The sequence below is a fragment of the Propithecus coquereli genome, unplaced genomic scaffold (genome assembly GCF_000956105.1).
Source record: "Propithecus coquereli isolate 6110/MARCELLA unplaced genomic scaffold, Pcoq_1.0 Scaffold126, whole genome shotgun sequence".
Taxonomy (NCBI): domain Eukaryota; kingdom Metazoa; phylum Chordata; class Mammalia; order Primates; family Indriidae; genus Propithecus; species Propithecus coquereli.
The window spans coordinates 1,322,873-1,347,481 of record NW_012136747.1 but is presented as its reverse complement, the minus strand read 5'-3'; the positions used below and the strand labels follow the sequence as shown (position 1 = coordinate 1,347,481).

The 24,609-nt window shown below is 51.6% G+C and overlaps 4 protein-coding genes across 8 annotated transcripts in view; 2 read left to right on the top strand and 2 right to left on the bottom strand.

Annotated features, from left to right (window-relative positions):
* NAGA (N-acetylgalactosaminidase, alpha-) overlaps positions 1-5,797 on the bottom strand; it is a 9,435-nt gene extending 3,638 nt beyond the window's left edge. For 2 of the 3 annotated variants that reach the window (XM_012638133.1, XM_012638135.1), the window contains exons 1-7: positions 5,567-5,786; positions 5,286-5,377; positions 4,017-4,152; positions 3,224-3,395; positions 2,576-2,753; positions 2,129-2,223; positions 1,249-1,410 (exon numbers count right to left, since the gene is read on the bottom strand). In XM_012638133.1, coding sequence (XP_012493587.1) covers positions 1,249-1,410; positions 2,129-2,223; positions 2,576-2,753; positions 3,224-3,395; positions 4,017-4,152; positions 5,286-5,301 — 759 coding nt within the window. In that variant the 5' untranslated portion in view covers positions 5,302-5,377; positions 5,567-5,786. Of the gene's footprint in view, positions 1-1,248; positions 1,411-2,128; positions 2,224-2,575; positions 2,754-3,223; positions 3,396-4,016; positions 4,153-5,285; positions 5,378-5,566 lie in introns of all 3 variants that reach the window. The other variant, XM_012638134.1, reaches the window with a different exon arrangement.
* Positions 5,798-9,813: 4,016 nt separating this feature from the next.
* Positions 9,814-13,353, top strand: FAM109B (family with sequence similarity 109, member B). 2 transcript variants are annotated; one of them, XM_012638131.1, is made up of 2 exons: positions 9,814-9,852; positions 11,565-13,353. In XM_012638131.1, the coding sequence occupies exons 1-2, from the start codon at positions 9,840-9,842 to the stop codon at positions 12,332-12,334; spliced, it is 783 nt and encodes a 260-aa protein (XP_012493585.1). In that variant the 5' UTR covers positions 9,814-9,839; the 3' UTR covers positions 12,335-13,353. The 2 variants fall into 2 exon arrangements, with proteins under 2 accessions (XP_012493585.1, XP_012493586.1); XM_012638132.1 differs by lacking the exon at positions 9,814-9,852 and adding an exon at positions 11,418-11,457.
* Positions 13,354-14,183: 830 nt separating this feature from the next.
* Positions 14,184-17,620, top strand: SMDT1 (single-pass membrane protein with aspartate-rich tail 1). Of its 2 annotated transcripts, none has more exons than XM_012638128.1 (3): positions 14,184-14,461; positions 15,913-16,053; positions 17,377-17,620. In XM_012638128.1, the coding sequence occupies exons 1-2, from the start codon at positions 14,288-14,290 to the stop codon at positions 16,048-16,050; spliced, it is 312 nt and encodes a 103-aa protein (XP_012493582.1). In that variant the 5' UTR covers positions 14,184-14,287; the 3' UTR covers positions 16,051-16,053; positions 17,377-17,620. The 2 variants fall into 2 exon arrangements, with proteins under 2 accessions (XP_012493582.1, XP_012493583.1); XM_012638129.1 differs by lacking the exon at positions 17,377-17,620 and adding an exon at positions 17,320-17,376.
* A 2,385-nt stretch (positions 17,621-20,005) lies between these two features.
* The window catches only part of NDUFA6 (NADH dehydrogenase (ubiquinone) 1 alpha subcomplex, 6, 14kDa), a 9,182-nt gene continuing 4,578 nt past the window's right edge, over positions 20,006-24,609 (bottom strand). Inside the window, exons 2-3 of the mRNA XM_012638127.1 lie at positions 21,021-21,136; positions 20,006-20,203 (exon numbers count right to left, since the gene is read on the bottom strand). Of these exons, the coding sequence (XP_012493581.1) occupies positions 20,072-20,203; positions 21,021-21,136 (248 nt within the window). The 3' untranslated portion in view covers positions 20,006-20,071. The remainder of the gene's footprint in view (positions 20,204-21,020; positions 21,137-24,609) is intronic.

Genomic DNA, 24,609 nt, shown 5'->3' with positions numbered 1-24,609 from the left:
GTCCTAGCCACAGCTGAATGGACCAAGGGGGACTCCTGACCCCAAGGCAACCAATCCACAGTCAGGACACAATTATTGCTAAGGCAACATGGTTGAGCACTTAGTGACAACAATTTAAGTACTATGTATATGCCTGATACTGTGCCAAGCATTTGAAAGTTATTTCATTTAACCCTCAAACCCTATATAAGGTAGCTACTATCATTCTTCTCACTTTCCAGTTGCCAAAACGGAGGCACAGAAAAAATTAAGCAACTTGCCCACGGTAAGTGGCAGAGCTGGAGCTAAAACTCCTAACCAGGCCAACTGCTGCTCGTCCAGGCTGCCCCTCCACCAATTTGGTATTTGTAATTCTTATAATCATACATAGTAACTGTTTGTTGACTAAATGAAGAGATAACTATAAAGCTATAAGATAAATTGCGAAAGAGAAAAAAAGGCCAGGTGCAGTGCCTCATGCCTGTAATCCTAGCACTCTGGGAGGCCAAGGCAGGAGCTCAGGAGTTCGAGACCAGCCTGAGCAACAGTGAGACCCCGTTTCTACTAAAAATAGAAAAATTATCCAGGCTTTGTGACCCATGCCTGTAGTCCCAGCTACTCGGGAGGCTGAGGCAGGAGGATCCTTGAGGCCAGGAGTTTGAGGCTACAGTGAGCTACGACAATGCCACTGCACTCTACCCAGGGGACAAAGTTTAAGACTCAAAAAAAAAGAAAGTCACCAGGGCTATGACTGAGATAGGACAGAAGGACAGAAGGGCTAGAAACAGGACTGAGAGCCAGTTGTGCCTGTGGAGGGTGGGGCAGGGCTGAGCAGACTCCGCAGGACAATGGGTACAGAGCACTGAGAGAGGGGTCAGAGGCAGATGGGGAGGGGCAGTCCAGGCACTGGGAAATGGCAAAAGAGCCTGGAACAGTGATGATCTTCGCCCTGCAGAGGAATAACATTTCACCGCAGACAAGTTCTCAAACGGTAAGGAATGTCAGAATTGCCCGGGGAGACGTTCACAATGGGCATTCCCAGTCCCTCCCCTGAACATTCTGAGGCAACAGGTCGGGGGTGGGGCCCTGGAAACAGAATCCTAAACAAGCTTCCAAGGTGGGTCCACCGTAACCAGTTCAGGGACACATTTCAGAAACGCTGACCTAGAACCTGGCAGTGAGCATCCAGGGAGGAAGAGAGCACAAGGCAGTGGGGAGCAGAGCTGTCACGGACAGTGGGCTTAGGGACATCCCCTTCCATGCTGGTACCATGTCTGGGTCGTTCCAGTGCCCTGGGCCAGCCACCGGCTGCAGTATGTCCTGGTGCTGCACAAACCAATCCAAGATGGAGAGCACACTACCCCAGGAGTCCTGGATATCGTCGTAGTTACGCCAGAGGTTGCAGATTTCTGCCAGCAGACTGTAGTTCACCTGCGTGTTGGGGAAGGCAGAGTCCAGCACCAGAACTGCACCTTGCCACCCAGAGGCCCACACAGGCTCAGGAGGCTGAGCACCAGACTCCGAGGGCAGGAAAGGACAGGCTCTTCCAGCATGTTTGGGACGAGGAAGGCCTCCGTGGGGGTGGCGCTGGCCTCCCTCTGTGCATGCTGGTGCCAGGAGCCTACCTGCCCTCTCCTGCCGGCCAGGGTCAAACCAGCGGTGTGGGCCCAGGCTGGTGTACCCACGACCCTCCCCACGGCAAGCCCGCCTCCCGGGTTTTCTCAGTGAGAGTCCCACCACCTGCCAGCCTTCTCCCTCAGGTCCGGAGGTCTGAGCCCAACCTCTCTAGCATCAAATGTGCCGAGGGGCCCCTGGTGAGGAGCCCACCTGCCTGGCCTCCCCAGCCCACGTGGTGTATCTGACCCCTTGCTGGGCGCTGTGTGCTACACTTGTGGCTCTCCTGTCTTGGACGCTAGCTCTCTCAGCTCACCTGACAGGGACCTCCCCTTCTCTAAGACCCTGGGCTGGCTGAGCCAGCCCCCTTTTTTGGCGGGTACTTATGGTCCTCTCTCTAAACACCTACAAATCAGCATGTGGGCAGCTATGGCCAGATCTGGATCTGGAAGGCCACCTCCTGAGGCCTGGCACGCAGGAGGCAAGGAGGCCTGGGTGCGGGCCGCACTGTTACGAAGGGCGCAGAATGACTTACCCTGGGGGGCAGGCCCCCTTCATAGGCTGGCCAGCTGCAGGAGAAGGCGATGGGGCGACCGGTGGCATTCAGGGCAGCAGCCATCTTGGGGTACCCTGGGGAAAGCCCAGCCCCTCTTCTCAGGACTGAGGAGGTATAGGAGGCACTCTGGGGCCTCAGCCCAAACCTTTCCCCACCAAATGCGAGGAAACTGAGGCTCCAAAGAGTAGGTGCCTCCCCGTGTACCCAGAGCCTCAAACACTTCCTGGGTGGGCCACAGTGCCACCCCATTATTAAGGGAGCCAGGGAGTCACAATTTCCCCAGCCCCTAGGTGAAGGGGATTGGGAAATACACTCCCCCCCAGGGGCTGCACAGGAAACCTAGCTCAGCCAGGCAGGCGCTGGTGGGCCTTTCATGGCCACCCCTTGCTGTCTACCTGACCAACCCCAGCCAGCCAAGGAGCTCACCCTTGGCCCGTTCATCGGGGGTCGAGAAGCAGCCGTCCAGCTTCAGCATGTCCACATTCCACTCAGCAAAGGTCTGAGCATCCTGGACCACCTTGTCCAGTGTGGTGCCCGGGTAACCCATGCAGGTCAGGTTGCCCATGTCCTCGTAGATGCCCAGCTTCAGGCCCAGGGAGTGAGCCTGTGCGGGGTAAGAGCACAGTGGGCTCAGGCAGGACCCTCAGGGAGCCTCCTCACAGGCACCTCTGACCAGGGCCCAGTAAAACCTTCAGTGGCTCCCACCAGCCAAAGGAGAGGGTCCCAGCTTGCTGGCTTGGCATCTGCCAGCTATGGCCCTCCCCTCCCTCCAACGGACACATCTCCCAGAGCCTGTTTCTTGCCCCTAGGCCTTTGCTTCTGCCATCCTCTCTGCTATCTCTCTGAGATCAGCTCAAGAATTGCCTCCTCCAGAGAACTTTCCTGGAATCTCAGGCTGAATAAAATGTTTTTCAGGCTCTCACCGACCACAATGGGCCAAAAGTAGGTGTTTGTTTGTCTGTTTCCTCCATCAGACTGTGACATCTCACACAGGGATTGTGTAAATGAGTCCTAAGCAGGGTAGCATGAAAGGGGGGGTCTGGCCCTCAGGCCGAGGGCTGGGCTGGGGCTCACATAGTCAGCCAGGAAGGCAATGCCATGAGGGAAGCGCTTGGGATCAGGCACCAGGCGGCCACTGGCATCGCGCCCGCCAATCCAGCAGTCATCGATGTTAAGATATACGTAGCCCAGGTCTCGCCATCCATCCTGCGCCAGCCGGTCAGCCATCTCCATGAAGAGCCGCTCACTAGCAAGGGGCAGGGACGGGCAGCTCAGTGGCCTAGCCTGGCCCTCACCTACAGCTCTGAGTGTACCTGGGCTATAAAAACCATGACCTTGCCGAGGACTACGCCAGGTTACAAGTGCAAATGGCCACCAGGGATTGCATCATGAGCCATAAGCAAGCTGGGATAAAAGGAGTGGTCTGGCCCTCAGGCCGAGGGGCAGGACTGGGTCAGGAGTAGCATAAGGGACACAGCCTTTTTTTTTTTTTTAAGTGATGGGTCTCACTATGTTGCCCAGGCTGGTCTTGAGCTCCTGGCCTCAAGCAATCCTCCTACCTCAGCCTCCTCCTCACTAGCTGGGATTATAGGCACCATGTCTGGCTCTGGCCTGACCTTTTAACAGTTACCTCAGAGGCTGGGTCCATAAAAGGTCCCTGCCTTGTGATCTGCCTGGGGCCTGACAGTCCCCACAGAGGCCCCATATAGGTGATAAAGATACATGTCAGATGTCCCAAGTCACTTCTGGCTACAATCTCTGGGATGGGGCCTCTGATCTTGTCCTCTTTCCTAGCTGACCCTCTACTTCCTGCCCCACTCTGCAGGGCCCTGGGCAGGGCTTGTCAGTGGGTGCAGACCTTACTCACCTGATGCAGTTCTTTGGGTCCTCATCACAGTTCGTGTTGCAGCGGAAGCGTTCCCAGGCCAGCCAGCCCATGGGTGGCGTCCGCAGGAGCCCGTTGTCCAGCATCAGCACTTGGGCCACTAGCACCAGCAAGAGTGCTGGGGGGCGTGGGTGTGTGACTGTGAGCAGCTCCCACAGCCCGGGGCCTTTATCCCACCCCATCCACATGCTGCTCAGCCCTGCAGAGGCTGCCTGTCTGCATATTAGAGGAACCCAACTCCTGGGATGAGGATAGAAATGGCTCTCCCTGCAACAGCTTGCTCCTGCAGAGCAGTATGTGGGAGGATGGTGTCTGGGGCAACGCAACCTGTTTGAGGTCTGGCTTCCCACTTGCTGTTGTCGCAGCAGTGCTGGAATTAGCAAATCTAACACCTGAAGTTATATCCTTCCTGTGCCCCTGATCAGTTCTTCCCACCGCATACACAGAACTTAACAGTACAGATGCTCCTAGACTTACCGTGGCGTTACATCCAGATAAACCCATTGTAAGTTGAAAATATCACAAGCCAAAATGCATTTAATATACCTAACCTACTGAACATCACAGCTTGGCCTAGCCTTAAACATACTGAGAACACCTACATTAGCCTACAGTTGGGCAAAAATCATCTAACACAAAGCCTGTTTTATGATAAAGTGTTGACTAGCTCATGTAATCTATTGAACGTACTAAAATTGAAACAATGGTTGTATGGGTACTTGAAAGACAGTTTCTACTGAATGGGTGTCCCTTTCGAGCCATGGTAAAGTGAATCTGTAGGTGGGGGACCGTCTGCACATTGTGGCCAGACTCCAGGTCTCCCGAGCCCGGGGCCAGGTGCTCTCCACCACAGGCCCTTCAGGGGGCTCAGAGGGCTTCAGAGGTCAGCCAGGTTGGACCTGCACCCAACCAGCTTTCGTAGGTGAGCCTTTTTCCTCCCAGGCCTCCGTTTCCTTATCTGCAAGATGAAGTTACTGTAGGGACTTTACAGGTCTGTTCTCAGCACATGCTGCGACCACATAGGATAGGGCCTCTGCACTGGGGGCAGAGGGGTCGACAAAGGAAGAGGCCTCTTTGGAAAGGGAACTGATTCCTGAGTGTGGAGCGGCCCAGCTCCAAGAATAAGATAAAGGAACTCATCTCCCCACAAACCCACATCGGGGAAGAAGGGCCAGACACCACAGGGCTGGAACTTCCTCCATGTAGCCCTCACCCCTATCCTCCCACAGCCGCCGCTGCTAGTGTCGGTACCTGTCTTCAGCAACATTGCTCCGGACTCAGCGTCTGAGGATCAGCCCAGGTCTGCTCTGCTCCTAGCAGCTTTCTGTGCTGGGCTCTGGAAGCTAAGAAACGTTAGAAAAACACTGGGGCACACTGCCTGGCTAGCCCTGCCGCCCTCACCTTCGGCGTGGATCCCACACTCGGTCCCCGAGTCGCCCTTACTACCCCAACCCATCGTCAGGCATCACTTCCCGGCGCTTGTTTCTTCCCTCAGAAACACTCAACGAGGCGTCCTGGACGTCAGACCTCACCCTCTCCGCAGCGCTGGCGTCCCAAGAGCCTAAGGCGGCCCTCTGCCGGGCCGGGGCAGCGACGGGCTCGAGGACGCCCAGGAAGAACGGGCGCGGGGCCGGAATCAGACTCCGGACTGCCGTCCGGGTTCCCGCCCCGGCCCCCCAAAACGGCGGAGTCGCAGCCCGCCGGACCCACCCTGGCGACGCGCTGGGACCCGCTGCGCGCTCCGACCTCCCGCGCCGCCCGCCGCCGCGGTCACGGGGTAGGCCCGCCGCGTTCTGGGGCGCAACCTATCAGAATTCCCCTAGCAACGTGCGCCCCGCCCTCTGCCGGCCCCGGACGTCCAACGCCCGCCCCTCCGAGCCTCCCTAAGCCCCGCCCCCGTGCTGCGCGCTCCCGAGGCTGGCACGGGCCGGGCAGGCGAGGAGGGCCCGGCTGTGGGTGGCCCGGACCGCTCGAGGCTGGTCCTTTCACCTCCGTGGGGGTCGTGAGGGCGAGGACAGCGCCCAGCGCGCCGCAGGCGCTCAGTAACTAGCTGTGCAGTGACTGCCTGCCTCGGCTTTGTGACAGGGAACGAGGGCACGTCCTGAAGCCAGGCCCCTGGTCAGCTGCAGGGAAGATGATAGACGCTCGGAGGAGGAGGGCGGCAGAAAGCAAACCAGGCGGGGGACACAGCTGTGGAAGAGTCAGGAGGCTCTCCTCCCACACCCGACACTCAAGCGACTGCTCCCGCAGGCACTCTGCATACTCCGTGCCTCATTCATCCATCAAGCATTTATTGAGAAGCTACCAGCTGCCACACACTCTTCTGGGCACTTAGGGGCTGAAAGGAAAATATCACTGTTTTTCCTCATCCATCACGAGGGTCACAGCAGACACTCCTATAACAAAAGACAGGAGAACAGCAAACAGGTTTATTGAGTCCGAGTTTTACATGACATGGGAGCCTTCAGAAATGAAGACCCAAAGACTCAGGGAAAACTGTATTTGTATGGTTAGGTTCGATGAAAAAAGAACAGCCATATAGAAATGTGACTAGACGAAAGGGAAGGGTCTAGTGGTAATAGACTGCATGGGGAAGCCCAGCCGGGTCTGTCCTGATCCTTCCTCCTGGAGTGGGCAGCGCCTCTTCCAAATGACAAATGACTTATGCCCTGTCGACAGACAGGGGAGACCAGGGGGCCAATTCCTACAGGTGAAGGTGAGGGGAGGTTCGAGGAACATTTCTAGTTTCCGCGACCCACCTTGAGGAAGAGGAATTCTAGTTTCTATGGAGAGAGAAGGGCGGAAAAGGACGGAGAGAGACTTTGCTTCTGAGGCCCTTCCCGTGTCCTTCGGTTGAAAGTTCTCAGCACGCCAAAGTGCCATACTTTGGGGTGTCGTTTTTCTGTGCCCCAACAGCACCTCCACGAGGGTGACCACTGGGCATCTCAAACATCACGGGCCCCAAAGTGAACACCTGCCGCCTTCCATTTCCCAGGTCGTGGCCACTCTCCTTGCAGGTGCTGGAGCCCAAACCCTGGAGTCCTCCTCTCCCCCTCAGCCCCCAGCCAATCCCTGCGCAGATCCCGCGCCTTGCTGCCTTCACACCCCACTCCAGGTCAGGCCGCCGCTCCCTCGCTGCCCTCGTCTCATGCAGCAGCCTCCTCGCTCCTGCTTCCTCTGATGTCCCCTCTGTCCACAGCAGCCGCGGTGGGCCTGGGAACAGAGCTCAGGTCACCTCTCACTCACAACCCTGGGAGGGCTGCTCACCCGAATGTGGAGTGACAGGCCACACATTTACAGAGCCACATCCCACCCCTTCTGCCCCCATCTCGGACTGCCTCCCCGCCACACTGGCCTTGCAGGTCCTCAAACACAGTGGGCCTCAGGGCCATTGCACTGGCTGCTCCCTCTGCCTGGAATGCTCTTCCTCCAGGCATTGATGTGGCTGGCTCCCTCCTTTCCTTCAAGCATTGGCCAATGTCACCTTCTCAGTGAGGCCTACTCTGACCATTCTATTTAAAATTGCAACTTCCCCACCCCTACAATTCCCAATCTCTCTCACCATGCTCTATTTTTTCCACGCCACTTATTATCTTCCAAAACATTTATTATGGTTTATACCATTAATTGAATGAAATTTGGGGGGTGGGAGACAGACAATAAACAGGAAGTAAAAGCCTGAGTGCAGAGTTTACTGTAGTGGTGCGTTTGATGGAAATGAACATACAGCCCGCGGATGTGGCAGAGATGGAGGGGCGCCTGCTGTGCATTGCATTGTCAGGGAGGGGACGTCTGAGCTGAGACTCAAATGATGCAAGGAGCCCTGAGGAGCAGAGCCGGGGCTGAGGGTGAGAAGGAAGGGCGCCCTAGGCTGCAGGAACTGCAAGGGCAAAGGCTCTGAGGTGGGAACCCACAATTTCATGGGCAGATGTTTGAGCTCACCCCGGGCTTCCAGAGCCTTCGGGAAACTACAGCCTCTTGCATTTGGTTGCTCATTCCTGCAACCTTCGCCGCAGGCCTACCCGTGGACCGACTCCGAGCAGAGCCTGGAGGCTGTGGGTGGGTTTTAGGGCGGGCGGCAGAAGCAGAAATGGATAATTCCCAGAGGCAAAGATCGGCTGACCACAGGGGCGCGGTCGAGCGGCTAGGAAAGCTCAGCGGGGCCTCGCGGGCTGTGTAGGAGCCCGCCCTTGGGAGGCGCCCAGAGCGAGGCTGTGCCTGGCTTGGCTCTGGGGGAGAAGTGGGCCGGGTGGGGAGAGGGGGACCAGAGGGCAAAGAGAAGGAAGGACTCTGAGTTCTCCTGGCGGCGGGCTGGGATAAGGCCAGCGAACAGCCTGAGGTGGGTCTCTGAGTTGGAGGCCGACCCGCACCGACCAGCTCTGTGGTTCGGGCAGGTCACTGCCCTCTTGGGCCTCAGTTTCCCTCCCTTGTGGATGCAGGGGCGGCTTCGCGGATCCGACGGGCCCAGTGAGTACTGGGCGGGGAAGGGCGGGGGCGGTAACCCGAGCTCCCGGGCGGGGTCTCCAGGCTCCCGCGGCCACGTCGGCGGCGCGGGCGGAGGCGCCGGGTCTGCAGCCGGGATCGCCGGGGGCGCGGCCGCAGCCCACCCCGCGGGCTGCCCTCCTGGGCTTCAGCGCCATCGGCGGCGGGAGGTGAGAGGGGCCCGGCGGGCTCCGGGGAAGGCGTGGCCGCGGGGACGTGGCGGGAAGAGCCCGGCCGCGCGGATGGGGAAACCCGGGCGGCAGCCCGCACCCTGGCTCTGCAGCGCGCCGGGGAGATCCTGGCTGAGGTGACCCCTGTTTCAGGGCGGCAGCCGGGTGGGGGCCCTCTGCTAGCCGGGCGGTCCCACGCCGCCAGCCCGCCTCTCTTCCGACAAAAGAATCCGGGAAGACGCGTGCGCGGGCGGGAGAGCCTGGCACCGCTGCCGGGGGGAGCAGGGAGCGCCCCGCCCCAGTGCCCCAGCGCCGGGCCCAGGACGAGCAGTGAGGCAACTCGTCGGGCAAACGTCTGTGATCGCCTCCCGCTTCCCGGGCTACCCCTCCCATCCCCGGGCCCGGGCTGCTTCTCTCCGCAGCCCTCATCACGACCGCCCTTACATCGTCTGTCATTTCACTAATTTGTTATTTGTTTATTTTGTTTGCCTACAGGGTCCGCCCCCCCCCCCTCATGTAGGCTTCAGGAAGGCAGGGGACACAGCTACTTCCCGAGGGCCTCTCTGAGCCCTGCGCAGTGCTGGGATATAGGGGGTTACCCTGGGGGCAAGTCTCACCCTAGACATTCCGGGGCTGGAAACACAAACAGCATCATCATGGCATGAAGGAAACAAAACCAGAAGAGAGAGGACTGCTGGGCAGGCGACCTTAGGTCAGGCCACCTTGGTGGGCAGAGCCGCTTCAGAATTGGTGATCAGGAAAGGCCTCTTGGATTAGGCCACTTCAATTAAAGCCCAGAAAGAAACCCTGGCAAGTGCTAGAAGGGAAAAGCTGGAAGCTGCGAGGGCATCTCTGATCTAGCCTCAGCGACAGGGATCTGAGGTCTGGAGTGTAATGGTCAAGACAAGGGCACCCGGCCCCTTCAGATGCTTATAGGTGCCTGGCCTGGGTAGATGGGTGGGGAGATTATCAGGAATCAAAGAAGGCTTCCTGTGGAGGTGGTGGTTTCACTGGACCCCAGAGGAGGAGGAGGAGGAGTTCTCATTCGTTAGGATGGGTTGACTGGGTTTGAGAATTGTTTTGCAGGCTCCCTGGAACCCCGTGGTCTAAGGGCTAAGCTGTGTGGCCAGATAGAAGTTCTCTGTCCTCCCCCATGGGCCCTGATGGTAAGTGGGTCACGGCCAAGACTTCCCCCAGAAGGTGTGAGGGAATTGGGAGACCAAGCTCTGCTTCTCACTGGCCAGTGTGACCTTGGCAGTTCCCCTTCACTGCTCTGGGCCTTAGTTTGCCATGAGTTAGGCGGACAGTTGCATTAGGTGCCATTTATGATCCCTGGGGCATCTACATTCAGTGATTGTGGTTGGTCCTTCTCAGCCATACCCTGTGTGTGCGCCACACTCTTGTTTGCAGAGTGGGTGCTCATCCGAGCCCTCGTAAGGCAGGCCTGCCCTGCCTGGCCCTGATCTGGCCCTGAAGGCTGCAGATTGAGAAAGAAAAGAAACTTTTTGTCTGAGGAATCAGAGCCTCTTTGAATTATTAGGCCCAGAGAGACACTGAAATAAGACAGCAGTCAAGTCTTACTCTCCTCTTGAGCTAAATAATTACCTTTTTTTTTTTTTGAGACAGAGTCTCACTGTGTCGCCCGGGCTAGAGTGCTGTGGCATCAGCCTAGCTCACAGCAACCTCAAACTCCTGGGCTCAAGCGATCCTTCTGCCTCAGCCTCCCGAGTAGCTGGGACTACAGGCATGTGCCACCATGCCCGGCTAATTTTTTCTATATAGTGTTTAGTTGTCCAATTAATTTCTTTCTATTTTTAGTAGAGACGGGGTCTCGCTCTTGCTCAGGCTGGTTTCGAACTCCTGAGCTCAAACAATCCACCCGCCTCGGCCTCCCAGAGAGCTAGGATTATAGGTGTGAGCCACCACGCCGGCCTCCTTGTCCCTTTTTGCCTTTCAAAACCTGCTTGTAGGATGTGGTGGCTCACGCCTATAATCCTAGCACTTTGGGAGGCCGAGGTGGAGGACTGCTTGAGGCTAGGAGTTCAAGACCAGCCTGAGCAAGAGTGAAACCTCATCTCTACAAAAAATAGAAAGATCAGCCAAGTGTGGTGGTGCTCACCTGTAGTCCCACCTACTCAGGAGGCTGAGGCAGGAGAATCCCTGGAGCCCAGGAGTTGGAGGTTGCTGTGAGCTGTGATGACGCCACTGCACTCTAGCTCAAGTAACAGAGCGAGACCCTTTGTCTAATAAAACAAAACAAAACAAAGAACCTGCTTGTAACAAAGGCCTAACGGAACCCTCCCTAAAGCAACTTGGAAGTGTGTCCTGGGCAGCTGTCCTCACTTTGACTCAAGCAAACTCTTTAAAGTTATATTTTGTGCCTCAGCTTCTGCCTTTAGGTCGACAAGATTCAACTGTGCTGTACACAAATGAGAGGCCAGTAGAGGCCCAGGTGGGTCATGGAAACCCTGGAGATTTGGCCTCAGAGTTGGAGCTCAGAAGCCCCCAGGTTAGGGGATAATTTAAGCACAGTGTTTTCTATGTGCTTGGGGTCCATTTCAGCTCAGCTGGGGCCTATTTCTTTGAATTTTAGAAAGCTCTGTCAAGGTCCTGCCATACCTCCTGGTGTGATACAATCACATTGTCTTTTCTCTGTGTCCTCTGATGTCCAGTTTTTTGCATGATCCTCACAATGTCCCTTTGAGAGAAAAGGAAGGAAAGACCAGCCATTTTCACAGATGAAGACACTAAGAGCCTCAGGGACACAGCAAGTGAGTAGGGGCCACGGGGCTGGGGCCAGGTCTCCTCCAAATCCAATGTTCTTTCCCACAGGGGCCACCTCCCTCTCTAATCCCATGTCGTCTTTCTCGCCTCACAGTTCTTGTGGGAGCCATGAAGTTGAACGAGAGGAGTGTGGCCCACTATGCGCTGAGCGACTCCCCAGCAGACCACACAGGCTTCCTGCGTACTTGGGGGGGCCCAGGGACCCCACCTACCCCCAGTGGCACTGGCCGAAGATGCTGGTTTGTTCTCAAGGGCAACCTGCTGTTCTCCTTCGAGAGTCGCGAGGGCCGGGCCCCGCTGAGCCTGGTGGTGCTGGAGGGCTGCACAGTGGAGCTGGCTGAAGCCCCAGCACCCGAGGAGTTTGCCTTCGCCATCTGCTTCGATGCCCCTGGAGTGCGCCCACACCTGCTGGCAGCAGATGGACCAGCGGCCCAGGAGGCTTGGGTAAAGGCGCTGTCCCGGGCAAGCTTTGGCTACATGCGCCTGGTGGTACGAGAGCTGGAGAGCCAGTTGCAGGACGCCCGCCAGAGCCTAGCCTTGCATCGCCACTCATCCTGGAAGGCCATTTCCAGCCGCTGTAAGCCCCAGGCTCCTGACTGTTGGTCTCCAGGCCTGGAGAAGGGCCACTCCCTCCCCAGAGACTGCAGCCCCATGGCTTTAGTTGAAGGGGGCAGCAGGTCAGGGCGAGGGTTGGCTGAGTGGGAGTTGCAGGGCCCTGCCAGCCTCCTCCTAGGCAGGGGGCAGAGCCCCGTGTCCCCTGAGACCTCTTGCTTCTCCACCCTGCACAACTGGTATGGCCAGGAAATTGTGGAGCTGCGGCGGGGGTGGCAGCAGAGGGCCCGGGGGGAGCCAGGCAGGATGTGAGGAACAGGTTAGGCCCTGAGCCTGGGCCTTTTGAGTTTTGCCCCTGTCCTGCTGGTCAGGACACCAGGGCCGGCGTTTTTTCAGCCCAATCTGAAAAAGTTAAATGTTAACTCATTTCCAAATTTGCTTTTGGGGAGTGTTTCTCTCCTTGCTTTTTAGGCATTCTCCAGGTTCCAGATCCAAACTTGTACCTGGAGGGGACTGAGGAATCATCACAACCATCCTCTTTATTTTCTGAGACACAGAGAGGAAAGGTGGCTTGCTCAGAGCCACGGAGCAAGACCCAGGTCTCCTGACTGTCGTGGACTGCCCCTCTCTTAGGGGATGTTAATGAAACGGAAGAAGTGGGAACTGTTGCATGGCCACAGGTCTCACTACCTTTGACCCACACACCAGATTCTATAGCACCGTTTCCAATGTGGGGAGTCTTGTGTCATTTTAATACCAGAAGTTAGCTGTAGTATTGGCTTGAGGGGCTGACATTGTCAGAGAAAGTGGATTTATTGTTTCATGGGGGTTTCTGGGGCCCAGCTCTTCCTGAGAGGGGTGGGAAGATTGGGCATGGGATCCCCACCCTGCAGTTTGGGTAGGACCCTTTGGAGGAGAGGGCCTGCAGCCAATAAAGGGATTTATTCTGCTCAGAAAGTGTTGGGGCCCCCAGCCTGTCTCCCTGGCTGCCCTGTCAACAGATGGTGCTGGGTATTGCCCCAGGAGGGTCTGGTGGCTTTTATATGTCAGCAGAAACCCCTGCTGTACTCTGTCCTCAGCAGCCAGCTCCTGGAGCTGCCAAGTGAGAAGTTAAAGAAGTGGGAAGGCAGTGTGGCTTCCTGGGGAAAGCCAGTTTCTTACTTTGGTTCTCAGTCCTGGGCATTCTAGGAGCTTGGACACAGGATTCGCGGAACTTTGTGATAAACTCTTCTCCACTGGCTGGGCTCCCATAAAAGTGTTCCTGCTCCTGAAGATCTGCTAGTGAGACCACCTCGGAACTCTTCACAGTCCTGCTTGTCATCCAGGGTGTACTTGCCAAAATTCCTGCCAAGTGTTTTGTTTTTCTTTCTCTCTCTCTTTTTTTTTGTTTGAGACAGCACTTACCACCATGGCTGGCTTGTTTTTTCTTTTTTTTATAGAGATGGGGGTCTCACTATGTTGCCTAGGCTGGTCTTGAACTCCTGGGCTCAAGCGATCCTCCCACCATGGCCTCCCAGAGCCCGGGGATTACAGTCGAGTGCCACATCTTTTTCTATTTTCTGCGTAGACAGGGCCAGAGGCCAGACCAGCCTGATGCCTCAGGGGTGTGGTGGCAGGGGCTGGTTGGAGACACCCGCTTCCCAAACACATAAAAGCTGTCCCGTCCTAGCCTCTCTTTCCCTTATTAGGGCCTTGGGCAAACCGACCAAGGCCCACCTAGGCCTCAGGCAGAGGCTCAGAGCCTCTTATCTCCAGCAGGTTGAGATGCTGGCCAGGGCCCATTCCTTCCGTCCTTTTTCCCAGTCCCGTAGCCACTGCACTTTATTTTATACACAGATGCTACGGCTTTTATCTTTTTATTGTTAGTGTTTTGTATACGATTGTAACACTGAGTAAAGGTTCTTTTATTATTACTCATAACGGTTCCTTAAGTTTATTTCAAGAGTCCCCTAAGCCTGCTCCCCCAGGCGCCAACAATGACAAAACGCTTTCTCGGCCCCCTCGGGCCTCACGGCCCCGCTCCCCGCAGCCTGGGAGTTGCGGGGAACTGGGGCGTCGGCTTCGTTCTCGTGACGTCACCACGTCGGGCCGGTGACAAACGCCTTTCCCATCGCAGCAGGAACTGGGGCCACTGCGCAAGTGTGAGGTCTGGGCTTCTCGTGTGCTCCAGAAGCCTCGCGAGGCTTGAGGCGACATTCTTCCTGAGGACGGCACCGGCGTCGGACAGTGGGGTCCGGGTGCCCGGGCGAGGGGCGGAGCTGGGAGATGGTGTCCGGAGCAGCTCGCTGGCTACCACTGGTACCCGTCCGATTCTGGGCTCTCCGGAGCGGGCCAAGCTTGAGGAAAGGTGGCAATGACGGCGGCTCAGGTCAGAGCCTAGTGCCGTCGCGGTCAGTCATCGCTACGCGCAGCGGCGCCATTTTGCCCAAACCGGTGAAAGTGAGTGTCTGCCTGGAGGCGGGGTGAAGGGGCCGAGGCCAATTGTTGTGGGGAGTGCAGTGCGGGCCCACGCTGATTGACAGAAGTAGAAGCCAACCACACCATCGCCTTAGACTGGAAGGCGGACCAAGGACAAATTTTTGCGCTAATGTTGCTTATTTTGACAGGTGGGAGAAAATGGTCGATGAGAATCCAGTGTTGAGCTGGGTGCTTGGAGACAGAAGATAGGGGCAAAAGCTGAGAAAGATGGCATCTTGCAGTAGCTTCTCGTAAGGGGTGCGGTGCCCTATTTCTCAGGAGTCAGAAGACTCAGCTTTGTGCGTGCAGTTTAGACAAGTCATGTAATCTCTGCTCTGCCTCATCGAGTTGATGAAGTAATGAATTGTGAAAGAATTTTGTAAATAAAGGGTATGTGGGACGGACCTTATTTTTTTATGAGTTGTCACTTAGTATTTAATTCATGTGATATGCAGTCCTGAGAGATGTGGAGGAAATGAGTACAATCGCTGTTTTCACAAATGAAGAATCAGGGCCAGAGCCGTGAAGTCAATATCCAAGGCTAGCAGCTGAGTTAGGTCCCAGCTTCCAGGTTGCTTGTTGGTACAACTCCCACCAGGTCCTATTTTTATCCACCACCGAATGCTGTCCTGTGCCTTCAATACCCTTGGGTTTTTTCTAAGGAAAATGGAAACAGTCCCTTATATCAAACAAAAGTTTGCTTTTTGACTGCAGAGCTGTGTGGGAATTAAAAAACTTCTTTTAAAGCTAGTCTGGCCTGTGCTAACTCACAGAATTGACTGCAGGGCAGTTTCACAGCAAGCAAGAAAAGAAGGTGCATGGTTTATGTTGGGAAAGAGCTGCCTTATAAAAAGGCACAGCTGAAAACCTTTTCTTTTGTAAACTCCAAGAAAATATGAGGAAATATTGATGAGATTTTACTGACACTCCCCCAGTCCACGTAAATAGTCACAGTGTAAAGACATGCCCACTTGCAAACACCTGTTTGTAAAATTTAATGTGGTGAAATCAAATTTCCTAGGCATCAGGGAACCTATTAACTGTATAAAATATCCCTTAACTGTACATCTTTCTGTAATCCATTTTCTTGTATTTAGTGTCTTCTTCAAGTGGAGCTGACCATAAACCTCTTACTTTCTCGCCTGCTTGTCTGTAGGTATCTGCAATTAATTAGCAGGTTGTGCCCTAACTTTGAGATGTCTAGAGTGCCTTATAGTTTTCTTTTCAATATTCACTTTGGTGGCCATAACAATTACTATATCTGCTTTTCTAATTATTGTTCTTGCTCTGAATTTTTCCAAGGGCTTTAAAATCAAGTTGTTTATGATGGGTCTGGGGTCCATAGGAGGGAATGCACATGAGAGGGCCTGGCCTTCTATGGTCCTGCCAAAGTGGACTCTGGAGCTCACGGCCACCACTCTGACCTTCTGCAGATGTCCTTCGGCCTTCTCCGCGTATTCTCCATTGTGATCCCCTTTCTCTATGTTGGGACGCTCATCAGCAAGAACTTTGCCGCTCTACTTGAGGAACATGACATTTTTGTCCCAGAGGACGATGATGATGATGACTAACAGGTAAGATTTGCTCTACCCCTAGATGAACCAGGAGCAGGAAGCAGGGTGAAGCATCTGACCTATGATGCAGTCATTTACACACTCAGGGCAGAGGCTTTAATGAATTGACCCACTTGGCGGCTAATGTTTTTATTTTGCCTTTTCCCTGTGTTGGATGAGGGTAACTTACACATTCACTGGAGTCTCTTTCAACTAAGTTGGGGGTCCTAGCCAGCCTTTTCAGTTACCCTTGACGTATCATTCAATCAATCCTATGTCTTCTTGACAATTTAATATGCCAACAGCATCATTTGAACAGTTCCGTATTGAAATTTAGAAACTACAAGTCCTCCCCAGTCAGCTTTAATTACCAAGCTCTGCACTAGTACAGCCTGTACCTGGACATCACAGCCTGGTTCGTACGCTACTCACAGACCCTCCCCCAAGAAGTTCCAGTCCTCTTCCCATTCAGCTATGTTGTGTTGACTTCCTGTGCTCTAATATATGCTGAATGGCAAGATGACTGTCACAGATAAGGATGCTCCTGACTCCTTAGTCTGGCATTAAAGGCTTGCCGTAATCTGGTCATACCTCTTATCACAGTCTCATTTTCCATATTCCCACCCACATAACTATCCGTAATATTTACCATTTCTTACCCAACCCAGACCATTGTCTTCCCATGTGGAAGGCTCTTCCCCAGTGCTCTTTGTCTTAATTCCACCCATTCTTCAATGTTTTTTTGAGACAGGGTCTTGCACTGTTACCCAGGCTGGAGCGTAGTGGCACGATCGCAGCTTACTGCAGCCTCGAATTCCTGGGCTCAAGTGATCCTCCTGCCTAGCTAGGACTATAGGTGTACACCATCATGCCCATCTAATTTTTTTATTTTTTGTAGAGACGGGGTCTCGCTATGTTGCTCAGGCTGGTCTTGAATTCCTAGCTTCAAGTGATCCTCCCACCTCAGCCTCCCAGAGCGCTGGGATTACAGTTGCGAGCCACCGCGCCCAGCCTTGATGTGTTTTAAGTCTTCCTTCATCCCTCTTTCCTCTGAGTGACCAGTACCTCTCTTAAAACACTCTGTAGTATGTGCTTAAACACACACCAAAATTCTACTAGACTATGAGCTGTTTGCTGGCAGGGAACATGTTTTTTTATACCTTTGGGCCCCCAGTGCCAGGCCTGTGGTGAATGCCCTGTTAATATGTGAATCCATAATCAAACATACTCAAAGCTGCCTTTCTCCTGCCATGTTTGGTGAAACTACTCTGTGGAATTCTCTTTCAGGATGTGGATGGAGGACTGCTGTATTGCCCAGGTCACTGCTGCTTTCCTTTCTTCCAGGGCCTGGAGGAAGTTCAGAATGGAGAAGGTGCTAACTTAAGGCATGGTGATGCTCTCAGCCTCTTCCTTCCCTGTCAGCAGAAGGGCTCAGGGAAAGCCCTCAGCCTCCCCAGTCCAGTGAAGCCTCCTGCATGGTCCGTGACAATAGCCCAGATCCCCAGGCTCCGGGAGGTTCCCCAAGATGTGCTGTCCACTGAGCACTGGAATACAAGCTACCGAATATGAATAAACATAATAAACATCAGCTACGTATGACTGAATGACAGCTGAAGTTTCTCAGTACGAGCGCACTCTAGTTGCTGCAGTTTATTGTCTCTGCTGTCCCTTCCTCATCAGAGAAACATACGCCTTTGATTCATAACCCAGGATATCCAGGTGCCTATGGATCCACAAAGGTTGTTATGGGGACCTGGGACCTAGTTTTATTATTTACAAAAGCCCAACAGAAACTGTTTTCCCTAACAAAGTACTAAATCCTCAAGCTTTTTTGTGTTCAGCGATACTGGCTTATTATCATGTGCCCATAATGAGGAGCTTTGATTATTAACTTACACTACTTAACTATCATTATTAGAATGATTCTTTCAAAACTTGGGTTCTGTGATATTATAATATATATATGTTGGTTTTCATCCCCGGTTCCTGGCTCATAACTCCCAAAGCCCTTGTTTCAGTCTTTTGTTACAATGTTGTTTCCCCGCTCACATTAAGAGGCACATCAGGCCTCAGGAAAGGGCATCTCTCTCTGACCTTCTGCCCTCCTTTCACCTGCTCCTTTTACTCCCCAGGGCAGGCCATAGAAACCAAAAATAGACTCTCACCTTCCCCCACCTTTGTCTTAGAGCGGGCCCTAAAGAAATTCTCTGATCTACCTTGTCGGATTGTAGGTCATAAAACCTCCATTTCAGAAGGGGCGCTGCCCCATACAGGGGAGGAGGAAATACCACACGAAGAGCCCAAGGAGAATCTGAACAGAAAAGCTTTTCCCTACTCAATCTATTACTATTATATCTTCCCTTTTTGTACAATCACATTTCTACATGGCTGTCCATGTTTCTATCATGCCTAGCCAATGAAGTCTCCATAAAAGGCACAAAAAGACAGGGTTCAGAGAGCTTCTAGATAGCTGAACACGAGGTTTTTGGAGGGTGTTGCACCCAGGGAAGGCATGAAGCTCCAAGCCCCTTCCCCAATACTTTGCCCTATGCATCTCTTCAGATGTATCCTTTGTGACATCCTTTATAAGAAACCGGTAAACGTGTTGCCCTGAGTTCTGTGAGCTGGTCTATCTGGTAAATGAATTGAACCTAAAGAGGGGGTTGTGGGAACCCCAACTTGAAGCCAGCTGGTCAGAAGTTCTGGAGGCTCCAACTTGCAACTGGCATCTCAAAGAGGAGGGCAGTCATGAACTGACGCTATCTCTAGGTAGACAGTGTCAGAACTGAAGGACAGCTAGTTGGTGTCTGCTGCAGAATTGATTGCTTGCTTCCTGTGTGGGGAGAAAGTCTTATGTGACTATTGTTGAGTAAAAGAATAGAGAAAACACTGAGGCCGGGCTCTGTGGCTCACACTGTAATCCTAGCACTCTAGGAGGCCAAGGTGGGAGGATCGCTTGAGCTCAGGAGTTTGAGACCAGCCTCAGCAAGAGCAATACCCCATCTCTACTAAAAACAGAAAAAATTATCTGGGCGTGGTGGTGCACGCCTATAATCCCAGCTACTCAGGAGGCTGAGGTAGGAGGATCGCTTGAGCCCAGGAGTTTGAGGTTGCTGTGAGTTAGGCTGACGCCACAGCACTCTAGCCAGGGTAACAGAGCGAGACTGTCTCCAAAAAAAAAAAAAAAAATACAAATGCTCAGTTTGAGTTTTTTCCCCATGTTCCTTAGGTGAAAAGATAATAAAGGGATCCTGGGTGCTGAAAGGTTTGGGAACACTCAGGATGGTCATACCTATAGATCCTGAACCCCTTTCCCCAAGCATCTGGACTGCCCAGGGAAGGGACAGGGAAGACCACCATCCAAAGCAAACAGAGATCAGTTCCTTAACCTGAATTGACATTTATTCTCCTATCACTTAGAGCTACACCAGAGTTTGCAAAAACAGTAGGAATATTTCTATTCTGTGTACACTGAACAGCTGTGTCCCTAGCAGGGTGTCTAACTGGAAGGAAGTTAATTTCATTTTAAGGACCAGTGCTTGTTGCAAATAGAGAGGCTAGGCCACTGAGCATCCATTTTCTCTAGAACCAGGGAAAACTAGCCCATCTTGTCAGCTCTACTTCCGTGCCTGTTAGTGCTGCTCTGATCCCTCTCTGACAGCAAGAGTTGGTTAATTTTGGATAATCTGTGCCCTAAAACCAAGGTGTCTAATCGTGGAAGCTGTGGAAACAACTAAATTAAAGAAGTCATCCAGCCTCATAGCCAGTGTGACAGTTTCTGAGCAGATGGCCTCATTCCTTCCTGTTTACCGACATGCAAGGCTCTGAGAAAGAGAATCCATTTTAATTTACAGCAAATACCACACTTCAAGAAAAGGGAAAGAACAGGTGGTGTGTATACCAAGACCCCACTTGTTCAGGCAAAAAATGAGACTGCAGAAAACTGGTTCACCAACAGAATTCTATCATGAAGTGACCATGGTATAATGAGTTTATCTGTGCTCTAAAATAATGAAATATCAACATACACCTTTCCACTTCATGGGTCGTGGCCAACATAGAACTTGGACAGGAAATCCTTTGGCCTTGGTGCTTCTGTTTCATGGAAAAACCTCATAACATGTGTCCGCTGCTTCCATACTTTAATCGTTTCTTCCAGTTCCATCTTTCCCTGCAAAAGTAAGGGGGAGGTTGTCAGTCAAGGCGGTCAAGTCAGTCGAAGGCATGCTACATTGAAGGCCACGATTCTATTCTCTGCTCAGCACTGGCTTGATGAATGGTCTTGGGCAAGGAATTACTCTGTCTAGACAACATTTCTGGATGATAAAGTGGTTGGGCTAAATGATCTCTGAGACCTTTCAAATATTCTTTAACTCTGTTGTTAACTAGTCCAAAGAGGAGAGACTTCTAGGTTAACAGGTCCCTATCCCATGACTGCCTAACCTGACTGGCTTAACTTATGTTTCTGCTTAACATTTTCTCCATGTTATTTACTGGTCTGCGCTGAAACTCCCATGATGCTAATATGACTGGCCAGGGAGACATAATCAGACCCAAGAGTTGGCCCCATTTACACAGGACTCAGCCAACGTAACTGCCTCTTCCAGCTATAAGCTGGGATCCAAGTGAAGCTATAACCTCCAGGGATGAGGTTCAAGAAGAGTTCAAACTTTCCTCCCTGTATCTTCTTTTAGTTATAAAATGCAAGCCTTAGGATTTTCCCTTGAACAATCTCATAATCGATTTAACCAGGTGATAACCTCCAAGTTAACTACTCCTTTGAAACACAGAGCAATAGTTGCTGAGCCAGTAGTTGCTTTTTAAACTTGGAGACAATCTGCTGGCTTCTTAGACCACTGGAAAAATATTTTCTTTAAATAAAAAATAAATAAATAAATAAACTTGGAGACAAAATATTCAGCTGGGAAGACTGAGAAGCACTAGACAAGTTGGCTGATCTTTTAAATTGGTCAGGGAGGGTCAGTTACCTTAATGACCAGAAGATCAACCACTCTGGGGTCTGTGACATGGGCATTCTTCATAAACATTTCTCGGACTTTATCCCGTCCCTGTTTCACAGTGATGTCTAGCTGGAATAAATGCACTAGAAAGAAAAACAAGATTCAGGGTAGCAATTATAAGGTTAGAACATGTTTTTAAAAACTAGAGTCAAGGACATCCATTGAATACATACAGGATGCCCATTCATGCTATTCACCAAACATGAGCCCAACACTAAGCCAGGGCTTCAGGATGTGAGCAAGTGTGAAAACATGGCGTTTGCTCTCCAGGAGCTTACCTTTTGTTGGGAGAGACAAGACCACTGCGTTTGAAGAAGCAGAATAGCATACTTCAAGAGTCTGAACAACGTGGGTTCAAATCCCACTCCGTCACTTATCAGCTCTATGATCCTGTATAAGTTAACTTCCTTGTGCCTGAGTGTACTTATTTATCAGTGAAATGAGGATGATAATAACACATGAACTTCGGAGCTGTTGTGAGGATTCCATGAGATAATGCAAAATGCTTACAACAGTGCCATACGTGGAACAAGCTCTCAATAAATGTTAGCATTATTTTTACATGGAACAATCAGCAAAAGGTGACAGGGTTGAAATTAATGTAAAATGACACGGCTTAGGCTACAAGTACCACATGAAGTTGGAGTTGAGGGTTTGTGCAGGTTAGGAAAGGCTTCAGTCCAACAAGTAGTTACTATTTAATACCATTATTAGGTTCCTTGGGGGAAGGAGAGAGAAGTTTAATATGTAGCTCCAGTTCTCTAGGTGTTAAATTCCAATTGGAGGGACATCCAACTATGAATGTAAGCAAAAAATCAAAATATTCACCAATCCCTGATTAAGTAAGCGCCTAAAATAGTGGCACAGACTCAGTGACCTGGAACTTCACATGAACCATATGGATATGCTCTGAAAATTGGGTTTTAGTCATTTGTGTTCCCACCCCCTAGCACATTCAGCCTTCAGTGGATCTGCTGTTGATGAAAGCAAAACAGGGCCCTGTGTGGTAGGTGGAATACAGACATGGCAAGAGAGGTACAACAGGCTGCGGGACAGCATAAGCAAGGCTCAGGGGTTAGAATGAGCACTGTGCTGCCCGTTCCTGCGATGGTCTATAGAACTATCACAACCAAGAAAACCATAAGGGGCACTTAGTGACCTGATTAATCAACAATAAAGCTTCAATCTTTGATTACACTCAGAACTTAGTGACAGCAATAAAAAATAAAGCACCTGCTGAGGGAAATACCATGCCACATTGCAAAGAAAACAAGGTTTCTGATCCAACCAGGGCATAAGCAATAGCATAAATCTAACAGGAGAACTGGCATCCCAGCTTGATAGGTAAATGTTAACAACAGAAAGGATCATTCACGCTAGAAATAACTTAGTGTCCATGGAGTAGGTATCACAGACAGCCAATTATACACATCTCTTCCCCAAACTGCCTTCAATGATTTCACTTTGACAGCCTAAAAATCAATCATAGTGGGAGTATTTATGCCACGGAAAATGGCAAACACTATAAATTTGGGTTTTTCCCCCAGAAAGCTGGTCACCAAGATACTATATTAGGAATTTTAGAAAAGAGCAAAGGTGGAGACTGGGCGTGGTGGCTCATGCCTGTAATCCTAGCACTCTGAGAAGCCAAGGCAGGTGGATCTTTTGAGCTCAGGAGTTTGAGACCAGCCTGAGCAAGAGCGAGACCCCCTCTCTACTAAAAATAGAAAGAAATTAGCTGGACAACTAAAAATATATAGAAAAAATTGGCCAGGCATGGTAGCATGTGCCTGTAGTCCTAGCACTCAGGAGGCTGAGACAGGAGGATTGCTTGAGCCCAGGAGTTTGAGGTTGCTGTGAGTTAGGCTGACGCCACAGCACTCTAGCCAGGGTAACAGAGCGAGACTGTCTCCAAAAAAAAAAAAAAAAATACAAATGCTCAGTTTGAGTTTTTTCCCCATGTTCCTTAGGTGAAAAGATAATAAAGGGATCCTGGGTGCTGAAAGGTTTGGGAACACTCAGGATGGTCATACCTATAGATCCTGAACCCCTTTCCCCAAGCATCTGGACTGCCCAGGGAAGGGACAGGGAAGACCACCATCCAAAGCAAACAGAGATCAGTTCCTTAACCTGAATTGACATTTATTCTCCTATCACTTAGAGCTACACCAGAGTTTGCAAAAACAGTAGGAATATTTCTATTCTGTGTACACTGAACAGCTGTGTCCCTAGCAGGGTGTCTAACTGGAAGGAAGTTAATTTCATTTTAAGGACCAGTGCTTGTTGCAAATAGAGAGGCTAGGCCACTGAGCATCCATTTTCTCTAGAACCAGGGAAAACTAGCCCATCTTGTCAGCTCTACTTCCGTGCCTGTTAGTGCTGCTCTGATCCCTCTCTGACAGCAAGAGTTGGTTAATTTTGGATAATCTGTGCCCTAAAACCAAGGTGTCTAATCGTGGAAGCTGTGGAAACAACTAAATTAAAGAAGTCATCCAGCCTCATAGCCAGTGTGACAGTTTCTGAGCAGATGGCCTCATTCCTTCCTGTTTACCGACATGCAAGGCTCTGAGAAAGAGAATCCATTTTAATTTACAGCAAATACCACACTTCAAGAAAAGGGAAAGAACAGGTGGTGTGTATACCAAGACCCCACTTGTTCAGGCAAAAAATGAGACTGCAGAAAACTGGTTCACCAACAGAATTCTATCATGAAGTGACCATGGTATAATGAGTTTATCTGTGCTCTAAAATAATGAAATATCAACATACACCTTTCCACTTCATGGGTCGTGGCCAACATAGAACTTGGACAGGAAATCCTTTGGCCTTGGTGCTTCTGTTTCATGGAAAAACCTCATAACATGTGTCCGCTGCTTCCATACTTTAATCGTTTCTTCCAGTTCCATCTTTCCCTGCAAAAGTAAGGGGGAGGTTGTCAGTCAAGGCGGTCAAGTCAGTCGAAGGCATGCTACATTGAAGGCCACGATTCTATTCTCTGCTCAGCACTGGCTTGATGAATGGTCTTGGGCAAGGAATTACTCTGTCTAGACAACATTTCTGGATGATAAAGTGGTTGGGCTAAATGATCTCTGAGACCTTTCAAATATTCTTTAACTCTGTTGTTAACTAGTCCAAAGAGGAGAGACTTCTAGGTTAACAGGTCCCTATCCCATGACTGCCTAACCTGACTGGCTTAACTTATGTTTCTGCTTAACATTTTCTCCATGTTATTTACTGGTCTGCGCTGAAACTCCCATGATGCTAATATGACTGGCCAGGGAGACATAATCAGACCCAAGAGTTGGCCCCATTTACACAGGACTCAGCCAACGTAACTGCCTCTTCCAGCTATAAGCTGGGATCCAAGTGAAGCTATAACCTCCAGGGATGAGGTTCAAGAAGAGTTCAAACTTTCCTCCCTGTATCTTCTTTTAGTTATAAAATGCAAGCCTTAGGATTTTCCCTTGAACAATCTCATAATCGATTTAACCAGGTGATAACCTCCAAGTTAACTACTCCTTTGAAACACAGAGCAATAGTTGCTGAGCCAGTAGTT

Excerpts from the sequence above, each read along its gene's own strand:
- SMDT1 (XM_012638128.1), top strand. The coding sequence starts at position 14,288 with ATGGTGTCCGGAGCAGCTCGCTGGCTACCACTGGTACCCGTCCGATTC. Across the intron at positions 14,462-15,912 it reads TTTTGCCCAAACCGGTGAAA|ATGTCCTTCGGCCTTCTCCG; the intron begins GTGAGTGTCTGC and ends GACCTTCTGCAG.